Here is a 16,811-nt window from a genome sequence, read left to right as displayed (position 1 = left end):
ATTACTCGTATCTCTAGGACGTTGATCGGCAGAGAAGATTCTTGAGTCGACCAACGACCCTGAACAGTGTGATTGCGGAACATTGCACCCCAGCCGAGGAGGCTGGCATCCGTTGTTACAATCTGCCAGTGAACAGGAAGAAAAGACCGCCCCAAGAGGATGAGAGGTGACGTCAACCACCAGTTGAGTGACCGCTTGATCCGGCATGAAAGAGGAACAGGGCGATCCAGGGACAGAGCCGACCTGTTCCACCTCGACAGAATGGCGTGTTGGAGAGGTCTGGCGTGAAATTGGGCAAAGGGAACTGCCTCTATCGCCGCCACCATCTTTCCCAGGACCATCATAGCTGTTCGGAGGGACGGAAATCGTGTGGTCTGCAGCGATCGTACAGCCTGCTGCAGGGAGAGAATCTTCTCTTGTGGGAGAAAGACCCTTGACCGACAAGTGTCGAACAGTAGGCCCAGAAACACAAGACGTTGAGTAGGGACCAGACAGGACTTTTTCCTGTTGACAATCCACCCGAAATCGGAAAAAGTGTCCAGGACGATCGTCAAACTTAGGCGTGCCTGTTGGAAAGAGGGAGCTTTGATCAGAATATCGTCGAGGTACGGAAAAAGAACGAGACCTCTGATCCTCAACAAGGCCATCAACGCAGCCATGATCTTCGTGAAGACTCTGGGAGCGGTGGCGAGACCGAAGGGCAGCGCGACGAACTGGTAATGTTCCTGGCGAACCGCAAAAAGCAGGAACTTCTGATGTCCGGAGAATATGGGAACATGTAGATAGGCATCTTGGATGTCTATCGAACACATTAATTCCTGCTCCTCCATGGAAGCGATTACCGAACGAACCGACTCCATCCGGAAGTGGCGAAGACGAACTCTCTTGTTGAGCAGCTTGAGATCCAAGATGGGTCGGACCGCCCTGTCTTTTTTCGGCACGACAAACAGGTTTGAATAAAACCCTGTAAACCGCTCCGATTCTGGAACAGGCACAATCACCCCGGAACTGAGGAGAGAGTCGATGGCAGTAAAGAACCTCGGGATCAAAGCTGGATCTTTTGGAGGACGGGATTCGAAGAAACGATCCCGTGGAAGAGAGACAAACTCTATCTTGTATCCTGACGATACAACCTCCCTGACCCAAGCGTCCTCTACGGAGGCCAGCCAGACGTCCTTGAAGAACAGGAGTCGACCTCCCAATTGGAAGGGACCCTCGGGAGTCCGAGGATAGTCATGCTGATGTGGGCCGTCCAGATCCGGATCTGGATGGTCTGCCCTGCAAAGAGTGGGAGCGCCAGGAGGGAGTGGGTCTGAAGGAAACTTTCTTCCTATCTTGGCGTGCCTGTGGTCTTTGTTGGTTGGAGGAGGTCTCCGCCGTATTGAAACGGCGGTAAGCCCGAAAGGGTCGAAACTGACGCCTCAGTGGGGGTCTGCGAGGCTTGGACTGAGGCAGGAGAGAACTCGTGCCTCCGGTGGCGTCCTTAATAATTTGGTCCAATTGGGATCCAAAGAGGCGCCTCCCTGAAAAGGCAGATTAGTAAGAGACTTTTTAGATGACAGGTCCGCCTGCCAGGCCTTGAGCCAAATTGTACGTCGGATTGCCACAACGTTACTTGACGCCTGAACTGCGCAGGATGCGGCATTAAAAGAAGCAGAAAGCAGATAATCCCCCGCATGGGAAATCTGATTGGCAAGATCGGGCAATCGATCTGGTTGTGCTTTCTCTAGGATGCCCTGACGAAGATCCTCTGCCCAAGTGGCTATGGCTTTTGCTGCCCAAGATGAAGCAAAAATTGGGCATACCGCCGTCGAAGCCGCTTCGAAGGCAGACTTCGCTAGGGATTCTATGATCCTATCATTAGAATCCTTAAGAGACACCACGCCTGAAAGCGGGAGAATCGTGTTATTAGAAAGCCTGGACACGGGCGGATCGACCGAGGGAGAGGCAGACCAGTTGTCCGTGAGCTCTTTAGCAAACGGGTACAGAACGCCGAGACGCTTCCCTCGTTGAAAGCGTCTGGTCGGATCCCCTCTTTCCCTGGTAAAAATCTTTCCAAACTCGGAATGTAAAGGGAATACCCTGGAGGGTGTTTCCTCCCGTCTGAACGAAACCTCCTGATCTGAGGATTTCGCAGGGGGGTCAGCAATGTCGAAGGTCTGATGGATCGCTGCAATGAGGTTCTGCATAGTAACTCTCATGTTCGCATCCTGGTCCGAATCCAGCTCTAAGATCCCCTCAGATGACCTGTCCGAGAGCGCTTCACCTGACTCGGGAGAGGAGGCCCGGGAGGGAGGCTGCCGACAAGGACTATGTGGTGACATGGGGCGAGGAGAGGAATCCGGCTGGAGATCCTGCCTGGGTCTTTTGCGACTAACGCTGGCCGACTCAGATGGAACCTCTTGAGGCCTGCTGGACCCTGTAGAGGTGTCCAGGGGCAACTTATCCAGGACGGCTACTAGGGACTGAGACACCCTGGTGAGGTCTGCCATTGACTGTGATAGAGACGAGGCCCAGCCAGGCATGGGGGGTTCACTCTCGCCTGGGGCCCTAGATGGCTCCTGGGCGGCGTCAGGTTGAATAGGATTGCTACAGTCCAGGCAGAGGGAAGTGGACTGACCTGAGGGAAGTTTGCGATTGCAAGAAGAGCATGCAAACAACTTGACGAGAGTGCAGGAGGGGGCCGCAGGGCGGTTACGGTCAGATTTGGAGTTAGACATAGTGAAATCTGAGGTAGTGCCGGAAGGTTGGGGGACAGGGTGCAGAGAAGGGTGTCAGCCTGCAGATGCAGAGCTACTCACGGTCCGGTGACCCCAGAGAAGAAGGTATCCACCTCTCTGCAGCTGCAGGTCAGAGCGATATCCGGCTGACAGGCCCAGGGAGCGATATCCGGCTGACAGGCGAGTCCGGCTGTGCGGCTGCAAGATGGCGACCGCCTGAGAGGAATCAGGGAAAAAACGCGCTCCCAGGGGAAGGAGGGCGGAGCTAACCGCCTGCTGAATCCGGCACCGGCCCTGGCCAGGAACAGGCTGAGAAGAGCGGTGGGAGGGCCTGGAACGGGCGGGAGAGAAGCTCGCTTAGTAGAAAGGGGCGGGGGGCGTGACCACGATACAGGAGTAGGCCCGAACTGAAGCCGGGGCCTAAATTAATCGCGACGGCCGCCTGTCAGCACAGGGTCGGCGCGGAGGAACCGCAACATGAGCGCTGCCGGGGAAAAGACCCCTGTCCGGGATAGGGACAGCGGCTGACCCCAAAAAAGGCTACCTGGAGGCGCGGGACGGCCACGGAGACCCGCAGTGCTACCGCATCCTAGCTCCAAGGGAATCTCTCCTGACCAAGTCCAGAGAAGAGTGGGGATCTAATACTCACCCTGTCCCGGGCCCGAACCCTGAAAATAAAGGTACCTTTTGATTGAAGCTTGTCTGCGTCTCATCCGACCGACAGGCTCTGGCAGGCGAGTGGGTGGGAGACGGACGACCAGGACTCTCAGAAAAGCCGACACGTATACATGTTGGCTTCCGCCGGAAGGCTGCTGGTACTGGTGCAGAGAGCTGCGAGGATACGGGGCGGCAGTACGCGCCGTACTCGCAGCCTCTTCGTGGGACTACAGAGGTGACTATTCACCCTGCATCCCTCCGGAGAAACCTGAAAAGGAATGACGCACATCGAGGTAGATATGGGTCTAATGAAAGACCCGTGTCCACCTCCTACTGACACTAAGCTAAACTGAGGAATTCCCTGCTGGTCGGTGGGGTGTACACTGCGGAGGAGGAGCTAACCTTTTTTTGTGCATAGTGTCAGCCTCCTAGTGGCAGCAGCATACACCCATGGTCTCTGTGTCCCCCAATAAGGCGAACGAGAAAATGACTTTTCTCTCCTAACATTTTTTCCCATTGACCATATACCGGAAAATGCTCCGAACAGATTGCTACAACTTAGTAGAAAAGAAATATATTGGATTTATCGACTTGATACTATTAATTCAAAAGGTTTAAATGAAATATGCGATATTTTTATATAAGTCTTATTTTGAGGAATGTTTTTCATTTTTTATATTAATTTTAAATATATTTTTATTTAACACTTTGGTTTTATATTTTTTATCTGCATATTTGCACACTGGTAATTATGGCAATAAGCGCTTGGTTCTTTCATAGATCTGCTATGAGAATGGCAACATATACAAAAAAAATCGGTCTTTTTTTCTGAAGAAGGCTCCCTGTCTTCATTCCTCTCCATTTTTATTTAGTAGCCGCTCTGCCCGTTTTTTTATCGGGACAGAGCGGTATACACACTTGAACCCATTAGATATGGGTTCAGTGTGTTGCATACTTCTAACTTTCCAATTAGATTGTGTTGATGTAGGAGACTAGCTTGCCTTTTTTGGCGACTATTGTTCTCCACACTTATGTAGGGAATATACAGTGGTTACTGTCACCATGATAGCCCATCTTTTTGACTGAAAGGAGGGACTAATTATTCTCTCCCTAAATATATTATAAAGTATGGCCGCTTATATATAAAGAGGAAAGAAATTATCACTATTATTGGTGAAAGGATACCTTTTGCACTCTTTGTTTATACTAGTTACCGTATTTTTCCGACCATAAGACGCACTTTTTTCCCCCAAAATTTTGGGGGAAAGTGGGGGGTGCGTCTTATGGTTGCAATACACGGTCTAACCTGGTGGCTGGTGGCAGCGGGCGGGGCTCTGCGGTGGTGCTGCAGCTTCAGATTTCGTCCCGAGATCTCGGGTGACGAGATCTCGTTGCAGAGATTTGAATCTCGCCCCCCGAGATCTCGGGACGAGATCTGATCCCGCGCATGCGCCGTCCCCGGACCGGCGGCCATCTTTCCGGCGTCCATGCTCCCGGAGGCCACCGCAACATGGCGGCGGCCAGCAAGGGAACTGCGGGGGCCTCCGGGCTGCGAAGAAATGCCGACGGAGCCGCCGCCCCTGCACCGGGAGCACAGCCCGCTGCCACCACCGCAGGGCCCACCTGCCCCAGCCCCAACACTGCTGCCCCTGCCTCAGCACAGCTGCTACCACTGCAGAGCCCACCTGCCCCAGCACTGTTGCCCCAGCCCCGGCACAGCTGCCCCTGCCCCTGCACAGCTGCCCCTGCCCCAGCACAGCTGCCCTTGCCTCAGCACAGCTGCCACCACCGCAGAGCCCACCTGCCCCAGCACAGCTGCCCCTGCCCCAGCACAGCTGCCCCTGCCTCAGCACAGCTGCCCCTGCCCCAGCACAGCTGCCCCTGCCCCAGCACAGCTGCCCCAGCTCCAGCACAGCTGCCCCAGCCCCAGCTGCCCCAGCTGCCCCAGCACAGCTGCCCCTGCCTCAGCACAGCTGCCACCACCGCAGAGCCCACCTGCCCCAGCACAGCTGTCCCTGCCCCAGCACAGCTGCCCCAGCCCCAGCACAGCTGCCACCACCGCAGAGCCCTACCTGCCCCAGCACAGCTGCCCCTGCCTCAGCACTGCTGCCCCAGCTCCAGCACAGCTGCCCCAGCACAGCTGTCCCTGCCTCAGCACAGCTGCCCCAGCACCACAGCTGCCCCTACCCTAGCGCAGCTGCCCCAGCACAACCAACCTGCCCCAGCACAGAGCCGCCACCGCACGAGCCTGGACCACTGAATGACCCCTGTGACTACTTCTCCACCTGTGCCAGATCCCTTCCCAGGTAAGCTGAATTCGGACTGTAAGACGGACCCCCATTTGACACATTATTTTTTTTTTCCTTATTTTCCTACTGAAAATTGGGGTGCGTCTTATAGTCCGAAAAATACGGTATATCAAATGAGTAATTACTCTATATTACTTTTCACCACTGATAACTGATCACTTATGATGGCTCAGTGGTGAAATCGTCAGACATTGGTCTTAAACTCACCACGATGAAATTGGTTCTTATCCTCTTTTGTTTCCTTTTTTTTTTGTGTTTTATATATTTCTTATATTTTTTTTATTTAATTACAGAAGTCTATGTTATCATATTGATTGTCTGAATGGGATACACAATACTATCACTATCTGGAATATATGGTTTTTGGATATATATCTTATTTTGCCTGTTTTTGTTTTACTTCTTAAATATCTTTATGTGCAACATGTGTGGGTTGACGCCCTTTTCTTACGACGGGGGGCCAGGTCCACACAGCATATAAAGTTATCACTTGTATAGACCGATTACAACTCTGTACTGTAACCTGAAGAAGAGGTGCGGTTTTTCTCCTCGAAACGCGTAGTTTTTGTAGTACATTTAATAAAGAACTTGAAATATTTATATGGATTTCTGAAGAATTTGTGTCGTTGTAGCAGCGCGGTTGCTCAGAAGTGCTTTTCTTGACACCAGCTATAGTCAGTGGAGTAGGGTCAGAATTAGTGAAACCAATCAATACACTGTTCTTAAAATAACAGCAGGTCCCATTGGTTAAATCACATCTACTATACTTTAAAGGTTTATCGTGTGGTTATACCATAAAATCAAGGAATATCACTATAAAGGACTTTGTCAAACTATTTTTTTTATTTTAGAATTTTTTCATATTGTACATTTTATTCTATCATTTTTTTCCTTTGGAACCTGAACATTTCTTTTTTTTTTTTTAATTTCCAGGGTTCATGCACATGGCCACATTAAAAGGTGCTACCATCTACTGCACCTACATAAAAAACCACAGTCATCGCATGCGTCATCAGACTTGGGTAGTGTAGAGCGAGAATATCACTAAGCACCGAGGCTGTATGGCCTCACACATAGGGAATCATACAGGCATGTGGGAAAAAAGGGAAAACTCCCCAAACACGTAGAGAGCAGAATATTTTACAATACTTACACAAGCTATTTTCAGAAGGTGCCAGATCTCTCGCTGCCTTTTAGCCTGCATCTGCATCAGCGAATTGTCAGCTTCCTTTATATTATTCACAGTCATCTCAATTTGAGGTAGTAAGTCAATAATTTTCTGTTTACAGCCAAGAAGCCGGCTAAAAAAACAACATATAGTATATGGATCAGACTACAATAAAAAAGGATTGCATTCTCATTGTTGAGTTCATGGAGGGCAGTGGCACCTTTGGTACAGGAGTCTAAACCTATGTCCCAAAAAGTATGCTCTTCTCAGGCCATATCACTACTGCAAGTACTGAGCTAAGCCAGCATGTACTCAGGCAGCAGGATGAGAGGGAACAGAAAAGTGACCACTTTCTGGAGGGATAAAAAATAACATAAAAAACCCCAAAACACTCCAGGGTCAAGAATATAGGGACAATAAAATGAGAATCAGGCTGGTTAAAGGTAACTACAGAAACATGTGTGGGAGACATATCTCCTAATTAATTCAAATGTGAAAAGAATTCAATAGTAAGTGAGAAAAAAAAAAGTGTTTAACTGGAGGACAGAAGCAACTTGGCATGTCCTAAAGAAAGGGTGGGGAACCTCAGACCCGTGGGCCAGTTACAGCCCTTGACCTTTTCTACGACCCCAGGGCAGATTCCAGGGGACCACAGTGCTTGGGATGGCAGCTGTGTTTTCATGGCCACCAGCATTTTAATATCTTCTTGCTCACACAGCGTTCACTACTACTACACCAGTGCCCGCATCAACACTTACTTTGTAAGCGGAGTTAGTGTACAATTTGTACAGTTACATTACACACTTAATCAGCAATCTTTAGGTCTTAAATATTAATACAAAAGTGGGATAAGAAGTTCTACAACCCTCTAATTAAAGGGAATCTGTCACCTCCTGGACAATTTTGCTCTATTACTATGGGCATACAGATAATAGAATGGTTAAACCAGTCTTACCTGTATGCTTCATAGCTGCTGTGTATATCTTGAGAAATTCATTTATAATGTTATATGCTAATGATTTCTTCCTGGCTACGGGGCGTGCGGTGCCTAGAAAAAAGCACTGACTCCTCACTACATTACATTGGCACCCACCACCCATCAGCATTACACTGACCTGTTCGGCACTGTAAACACATGCATGTGCTATGCAGGCATGTGGTTACGCAAACCCTGTCCGCCCTCCTATGGGCAGTGTCTGCATTGAACTTCTGTGCATGTATGGCGAGTCACTTACACGCAATAGCCAAGACTCGTCGGCAAGGGGAAAAAAAAACAAAACATAAAAGGATTTTTGGTACTCACCGTAAAATCTCTTTCTTGGAGTCTTCATTGGGGGGCACAGGTTACCATGGGTGTATGCTGCTGCTGCTAGGAGGCTGACATTATGCAAAATAAGAAATGTAGCTCCTCCCTCTGCAGTATACACCCACCAACAGGCACCAAGTACCTCAGTTGGTGAAAAAAGCAGAAGTAATATGAACTCACAAATTATGTACCAATAAGAGGCTCGTAGGCCCCACATAGTACAACTTAAACAGGGAGGGTGCTGTGTCCCCCAATGAAGGCTCCAAGAAAGATTTTACGGTGAATACCAAAAAACCTTCTTTCTTTATCGCTTCATTGGGGGGGACACAGGTTACCATGGGATGTCCCAAAGCAGTCCCAAGGGTGGGAAAATTATCTTAGGCAACGTGAAAAAAGGACTCAGGTCGGTCGGTGGATACCGACGCCTGCGGTACCTTTCTACTTACACTTGCATCGAACGAGGCCTGGGCATGAACCCTGTAGAACCTCGCAAGGACGACCAGGTCACGGCCATGTAAATCTGTAAAGTCGAAGCTTGGTGACTTACAGCCCAAGAAGCCCCTACAGCTCGGGTGGAGTGGGCTCTCACTCCTGCAGGGGGCCATTTGTCCTGAGCACGTTATGCTTCCAGTATCACAGAACAAATCCAACGAGCGATATCGGAATTGGAAGCTGGGAGCTCCTTCCGGCGACCTTCTGAGATGAGAAGCAGGAAGTCGAATTGCTACAGAGAGACTTGTTCTAGAAAGATAGACTGGAATGGCACCGATCCAAGCTACACGCACCTCCTGTCTAAAGGTGCTCCACCGCTGCTTGGAGAATCCTTCTACCCAGGCTCGCGTCCGCTGAAGCCTGAGTATGGATATTGTAGTGCTTGGCGAAGGTGTGCAGGCTGGACCAGGTTGCCGCCTTACAAACCTGTTCCACCGATGCCTGGTGCCGAAGAGCCCAAGAGGCGCCCACCGCCCGAGTAGAGTGTGCTCTGATCCCTGCTGGAAACCAATGCGCCTCTGATGCGGTGAGACTCCTGAATAGTCAAACGAATCCACCTGACTATGGTCGATCTTGAGGCAGGAAGTCCCTTCCTGCGACCCTCAGGGAGCACGAACAGTGTGTCTGACTGACGAAAGGGTGCCGTCCGTGACACGTACCTCCTGAGAGCTCTCACCAGGTCCAACGTATGAAGATCCTTTTGCACACGGTGTACCGACGCTGGACAAAAAGAGGGCAAGACAATATCCTCATTAATGTGAAACGAGGAAACTACCTTCGGCAGAAAAGGAGGAGCTGGTCTGAGAACCACCTTATCCTTGAGGAAAATCAGAAACGGGGCTCGACATGATAAAGCTGCCAGCTCCGAGACCCGCCTGATTGAGGTTATAGCTACGAGGAACACTACCTTCCAGGAAAGGTGTGACGAAGACATTATGTAGCGGTTCAAATGGAGCTTCCTGCAGAACGCTTAGGATCAGGTTAAGGTCCCAGGCATCCAGGGGCGCCCTATAGGGAGGTATCAAGTGGGAGACCCCCTGTATGATGGTCTTTACCTGCAGATTGGTAGCTATCCTGCGCTGGAACATAGAATCATAGAATCGGAAGGGACCTCCTGGGCCATCTGGTCCAACCCCCTGCTCAAAGCAGGATTCGCTAAATCATCCCAGTCGGATGTCTGTCCAGCCTCTGTTTGAAGACTTCCATTGAAGGAGAACTCACCACTTCTCGTGGCAGCCTGTTCCACTCATTGATCACTCTGTCAAAAAGTTTTTTCTAATAACTAATTTGTGTCTCCTCCCATTCAGTTTCATCCCATTGCTTCTAGTCTTTCCTTGTGCAAATGAGAATAAAGTTGATCCTTCTACAATGTGACAGCCCTTTAGATATTTGTAGACCGCTATTAAGTCTCCTCTCAGTCTTCTCTTTTGCAAATTAAACATTCCCAAATCCTGCAACCTTTCCTCATAAGACAGGGTTTGCAGACCGGTCACCATTCTGGTCGCTCTTTTCTGAACTTGCTCCAGTTTGTTGATGTCTTTTTTAAAATGTGGTGCCCAAAACTGGACACAATATTCCAGATGAGGTCTGACCAAAGAGGAGTAGAGGGAAATAATGACTTCACGTGATCTAGACTGTATGATTCTGTTAATACATCCTAGAATTGCATTTGCCTTTTTTGCTGCTGCATCACACTGTTGACTCATTCAGTCTGTGATCTATTAGTATACCCAAGTCTTTTTCACATGTGCTGTCACTTAGCCCTATTCCTCCCATTCTATATATGCTTTTTTCATTTTTATTGCCCAGATGTAGTACTTTGCATTTCTCCCTGTTAAAAACCATTCTGTTAGTTGCTGCCCACTTCTCCAGTTTATTTAAATCTTTTTGAATCCTCTCTCTCTCTTCTCTAGTATTAGCTATCCCTCCTAGCTTTGTGTCATCAGCAAATTTAATCAGTTTACCCTCAATTCCTTCATCTAAATCGTTGATAAAGATGCTGAACAATACAGGGCCCAGGACAGAGCCCTGTGGTACCCCACTTAAGACATTCTTCCAACTGGATGTGCAGCCATTTACGACCACTCTTTGGGTCCGATCACTAAGCCAGTTATGAATCCACCTAACAGTTGCCTTGTCCATTCCATACTTAGTCATTTTTTCAATAAGGATTGTATGAGATACTTTGTCAAATGCTTTGCTGAAGTCAAGATATACTATATCTACAGCATTTCCTTGATCCACCCAATCAGTAATACCGTCATAGAAGGAAATTAAATTAGTCTGACATGACTTATTAGTTACAAACCCATGCTGACTCTGCTTAATCACTTCATTCTTATCCAGGTATTGACATACATGTTGTTTAATAATTTGTTCAAAGATCTTTCCTGGTATAGAAGTCAGACTCACCGGCCTATAGTTGCCTGGGTCCACCTTCTTCCCCTTTTTGAAGATAGGAATAACATTTGCTCTTCTCCAGTCTTCTGGCACTTCTCCTGTTCTCCAAGAATTTTCAAAGATTATGGAGAGGGGTTCAAAAATTTCTTATGCTATCTCCTTCAGTACTCTGGGGTGTAATTCATCTGGACCTGGAGACTTGAATTCATTTAGGTTAGCTAAGTGTTTCCTCACTATCTTTCTGTTTATAGATATCCTGGATTCTTCTATTCCCTTAATAGGACAGTGAAGAACAGTTGATGTTACATTTCCTTTCTGAGAGAAAACAGATGCAAAATTGGAATTTAAAAGTTCAGCCTTCTCAACATCCTGTCTTACCATTTCATCATTTTCATCCTGTAAAAATCCTATAGCATCTTTGACTTTTCTTTTACTTTTGACATATCCCCAAAATCCGTTATTATTGCTTTTGACATCTCTTGCAAGCCTCAATTCATTTTCAGCTTTAGGTAATCTGATTTGTGCCCTGCAGGTTCTGCAGACAACATTATATTCTTTTGATATGCCTCCCTCTTTCCATTTTATAAACATTTTTTTCTTCCTTTTTAGCATGTGCTTAAGTTCTGTGGTCATCCATCCTGGTTTCCTTAAATGCTTCCTATTCTTCCCTCTTTTCGGAATTGTTAACAACTGTGCTTTGAGAATTTCATTTTTCAAGATTTCCCATCCTTCCTGGACATTTTTGTCTTTAAGGATATCCAGCCATTGGATCCCTCCAATTCTCTTTCTGAATCCCTTAAAATCTGCCTTTCTGAAATCTAACCTTGACGTCTGAGTCTTCACAGGTCTTCCGCCTCTAGTTATCCAAAATTCTAAAATAGCATGGTCGCTACCTCCTAGGGTCCCAGCCACTTTTACCTCCTCAACCATTTCCTCCCTGTTTATAAGAATTAGATCCAAGGTAGCAGTTCCCCTTGTTTTCTCCCTTACCTTTTGGAAGATAAAGTTGTCAGCAAGAGAGGATAAGCATTTCCTTGACCTGTTAGTTTTGCCTGAGAGAGATTCCCAACAAATGTCTGGATAGTTGAAATCTCCCATGACAACTATGTCATATTTTTTGGAGAACTTGGCCATTTGATGCATAAAGAGTTCATCCATATCTTCAGCTTGCACAGGCGGCCTGTAGTAAATGCCTACAATGGTGTCCTTTCCATTGTTCTGTCCTTGTATTCTTACCCAAACAGTTTCCACAGAACTCCCAGTCTCTGAAGCTTCAATCTCTGTGCAGATATACGCGTTTCTAACATACAATGCGACACCCCCTCCTCGTTTATCAAGTCTGTTTCTTGCAAATAAGTTGTATCCTTCTAGTCTTGTATTCCAATCATGTGTATTGTCCCACCAAGTTTCAGTGATTCCAATGACATCATATTTCTTTTCCTGCTTTAGTAGTTCCAATTCTCCTTGTTTGTTGCCCATGCTTTGTGCATTAGTATAGAAACATTTTCGTTTGTGATTGGTTTCTCTTTCTCCAATATTTTTATTAATTAGATTATTTCGTCTTTGTTCTTCCTTTCCACTTCTAATAGCAAAGTTCTCAATAGCATTTGTTAGGTGTATGGCTTTTTCTGGTCTTTTGCTTCCCTTCCCACGATGTTCTAGTTTAAAGCTCTCCTTACAAGTGTAGCAAGGCGACTTCCAAATACCTGCTTTCCAGTCTTCGTAAGGTGCACCCCATCTCTAGCAAGTAGTCCATCGTATAAGTAGTTCACTCCATGATCCAGAAATCCAAATCGTTGCTGACGGCACCATCGACGTAGCCATTTGTTCACCTGCAGAATCTTATTCCACCGCCTTGTTCCATGGCCATCCACTGGGAGGATGGAAGAGAAGACCACCTGCGCTCCCAGTTCTTTCACTTTCTTGCCTAAGTCTTCAAAGTCTCTGCAGATGGTTTCCAGGTCGTTTCTTGCGGTGTCATTTGTCCCCACATGTAGTAGCAGGAATGGGTAGTCATCTGTAGGTCTGAAGAGTCCTGATATCCTGTCAGACACATCTTTAATTTTTGCACCTGGAAGACAGCACATTTCTCTTGAAGTTATATCCGGTCTGCAGATAGCGGCCTCTATTCCTCTCAACAGGGAATCCCCCATGACCACCACTCTCCGTTTCTTCTTCACAACATTTTTCTTTCTCCATCCAGGAGGACTCTGAAGGCGTACAAAGTTGCTGTTTGTTGGCAAAGTCTTATCCTGATGTATTTCTTCATCGTTTTCCTGCGTGAGAGCCTGGTACTGGTTTCTGAGCAGTATGGGTGCCTCCTGATCCTCCTGCTTCTCTGGGTCACATGTCTCCATTCCTCTGTTTCTTCAGGTGCACTTCGAATTTCTTCTCTTTCTGTAACATGAAGAGATAATTCTGCTCTGTCCAAGAACTCTTCACCTTCCTTAATGATCTTCAATGTAGCTAACCTCTCTTCGAGATTTTGCAACTTTTCCTCCAACAGGGTCACAAGCTTGCATTTGTGGCATGTGAAGTTTGGCTTTTCCACTGGTAAATCTGTGAACATGTAACAAGAAATGCAGCTCACCAAATGGCTCCTGGTCTCTTCCATCTTGAGATTTCTTAAAAACGATGAAAGATCAGCCAAATTTCCTCTTTTCAGCTGCAACGGCCAAAACCCAGTGATCGTTGAGCTCGCGGAGACTCTTCACTTATCCCAGAAGGCACTGGGAATATGCAAATGATCTCCTCAAGACTCTTGCCCTGGTTTTCCGATTTCCTCTTTTCAGCTGCAACGGCCAAAACCCAGTGATCGTTGAGCTCGCGGAGACTCTTCACTTATCCCAGAAGGCACTGGGAATATGCAAATGATCTCCTCAAGACTCTTCCCTGGAACAGGATGGATAAGGACGATATCTGTCTCCTGAGGGAACTTGGGGCTACACCTGAGTCTAGGCCAGACTGGTGAAAGGTCAAGATGATGGGAATGGAGAGTCTCAGTGGAGAACAACCGTGGTCCCAACACCATGTGAAGAAAACCTTCCAGGTGTGGTGGTAAATATGTGCTGAGGTGGGCATCCGAGCGCTACCCATTGTAGCAACAATCTTGCGTCCGAACCCAGCCTGGGTCAGAATCCAAGATTCAACGGCCAAGCCGTCAAACACAGGGCCCCTGAGTTCGGGTGGTAGATCGGGCCCTGGGAAAGTAGGTCTGGGCGCTATCGCAGCCGCCAAGGAACGTCGGCGAGTAGCTGCACCAGGTCTGTGTACCATGCCCGACGAGGCCAATCTGGGGCAAGCAGAATCACTGGAACCCCTTCTGCCTTGATCTTCTTGATGACCCTCAGAAGTAGTGGTAGCGGGGGAAATAGGTATGGGAGGCGAAACTGGTTCCATGGCAGAACCAACGCATCCACGGCGATTGCCTGCGGGTCCTGGGACTGAGCGACAAATGCGGGCACCTTGGCATTCACCCTGGAGGCCATCAGGTCCACATCCGGCGTGTTCCCCAATGTTGGCAAATTTGCCGGAAGACCTCGGGTTGTAGTGACCATTCCCCAGATGCAAGAGCTTGCCTGCTGAGGAAGTCTGCTGCCCAGTTCTCTACGCCCGGGATGTGGACTGCCGATATCACCAAGTGGTTTCTCTCGGCCCAGTGAAGGATGTCCCCCACCTCGTGCATGGCTGCCCTGCTGCGGGTGCCCCCCTGATGTTTATGTAAGCCACAGCAGTGGCATTGTCAGATTGAATCCGGACGGGGCGGCCTGCTAGAAGATTATGAAAATGTTGCAGAGCCAGCCGGATCGCTCGTATCTCTAACAATTTGATTGGGAGGCGTGCCTCCTGCTGCGACCACCGTCCCTGGGTCGTGTGATGGCGAGAAACCGCTTCCCAGCCGAGGAGGCTGGCATCGGTTGTGACCACCAGCCAATGGTCTGGGGGAAAAGGTTTCCCCTGGAGAAGGGAGGAACTGATTGTCCACCACCAGAGTGCCTGCCTGACCTGCGCGGACAACTGGCACCGGCGATTGAGAGTGAATGGGTTCTTGTCCCAGGATGACAAGAGGGCGTGCTGCAGGGGCTGAAGATGGAGCTGGGCAAACTGAATCGCTTCCATTGCTGCCACCATTCTTCCTAGGATCCTCATGCAGAAATGGATGGTATCAGGGACTGGTTGGCGAAGTGTCTGGACTCCTTGCCGGAGAGCTAGGGCCTTGTCCTGAGGGAGAATTACCAACTCTCGAGAAGTGTTGAAGATCATCCCTAAAAAGGAAATCCTCTGAGAAGCAACAGGGGATGATTTCTTCAGGTTGACCAACCACCCTAAGCGGGAAAGAGTATCTAGCATGATGTTGACACTCTCCTCGCATGCCCGAAATGAAAGGCCCTTGACCAAGAGGTCGTCTAAGTAAGGTAAGATGACTATGCCCTGGGAGTGCAGGATGGCCATGACGACCGCCATGACCTTTGTGAACACACTGGGGGCGGTGGCTAGCCCGAAGGGCAGTGCTGCGAACTGGAAATGTAGGCCGTTGATGGCGAAGCGTAGAAGTCTTTGATAAGGAGGGAAAATGGGGATGTGTAGGTAGGCGTCTTGGATGTCGATAGAGGCCAAATATTCTCCCCGCTCCATGGCAGGTATGACTCAACGGAGAGACTCCATTTGGAAATGTCTGATCCTGATAAATCTGCTCAAGAGCTTCAGGTCCAGAATAGGCCTGACAGTTCCGTCCTTTTTGGGGACTGTGAACAGGTTAGAGTAGAAACCCTGAAATTTCTCGTTCTCCGGTACGGGAACAATGACTCCGCTGTGCTGGAGCAATTTGATGGCCTGTAGTAAAGCCCTTGCCCGGGCATCTACTTTGGGAGGACGGGAAAGAAAAAACCGTCTTGGGGGTACTTGACAAATTCTACCTTGTACCTCGAGGACACCAGCTCTCTTACCCATGTGTTGTGTGTAACGGTGAGTCAGACGAGGCGAAATAAAAGTAGGCGACCGCCTACCTTGCAGGTGTCGCCTCGAACGTGCCTCGAGTCATTTGGCTGAAGATCTCTGGGACCTAGGTCCCCTTGACCTGGGCTGGTGGGTACGCATTCTCCCCAAAGGGTTAGCTCTATATGAGACTTGACGATCCCTGTCCTGGCTGGGACGACCTGAAGCGGTCGCTGCAGCCCACCCGGAGTTGCGAAAGGACCGGAAACGTGCCTGAAGCTGGTGACGAAACGGCTGTTTGACCCTTTGCTGAGGGAGAAAATTGCTCTTGGCCCCTATGGAGTCAGATGAGCTGATCTAACTTCTCCCCGAATAGGCGGCCGCTCTGATAAGGCAAAGAAGTCAAGGATTTCTTGGAGGTTGAGTCTGCCCGCCATCTCCTCAACCATAGAGCCCTCCTAATGGAGATTGCATTTGCGGCAGCGAGTGTCGTGCAGTTGGCCGCATCCAAAGATGCACTGATTAAGTAGTCTCCGTCCAAAGTGATCTGATTTGCGATCTCTGATACCTCTGCTGGTAGGTCCATACCCTGCAAGGCTCTGTTCAATGATTCTGACCAAGAAACCATGGCCTTGGCTACCCAAGTTGCCGCGAACGAGGGAGAGTGCTGAACCTGATGCCTCAAATACTGAGCGAGCCAAGCTCTCTATGAGGCGGTCAGTGGGATCTTTGATAGAGGAACCACTAGGTATGGATAACAGGGTTTTATAGGCCAAGCATGACATGGGTGGATCTACCATTGGGGATTCTGCCCATTTTTTACA

At 48.7% G+C, this 16,811-nt stretch overlaps 1 protein-coding gene across 1 annotated transcript in view; it reads right to left on the bottom strand.

Moving 5' to 3' along the window:
- Window positions 1–16,811, bottom strand: part of CHUK (component of inhibitor of nuclear factor kappa B kinase complex) — a 236,950-nt gene that overhangs the window by 52,092 nt on the left and 168,047 nt on the right. The window contains exon 18 of the mRNA XM_073581036.1: window positions 6,840–6,987. Within this exon, the coding sequence (XP_073437137.1) occupies window positions 6,840–6,987 (148 nt within the window). The remainder of the gene's footprint in view (window positions 1–6,839; window positions 6,988–16,811) is intronic.

Source organism: Dendrobates tinctorius, unplaced genomic scaffold (genome assembly GCF_039654945.1).
Source record: "Dendrobates tinctorius isolate UK_male_01 unplaced genomic scaffold, ASM3965494v1 ptg000068l, whole genome shotgun sequence".
Taxonomy (NCBI): Eukaryota; Metazoa; Chordata; class Amphibia; order Anura; family Dendrobatidae; genus Dendrobates; species Dendrobates tinctorius.
This window is presented reverse-complemented; position numbering and strand designations above follow the sequence as displayed.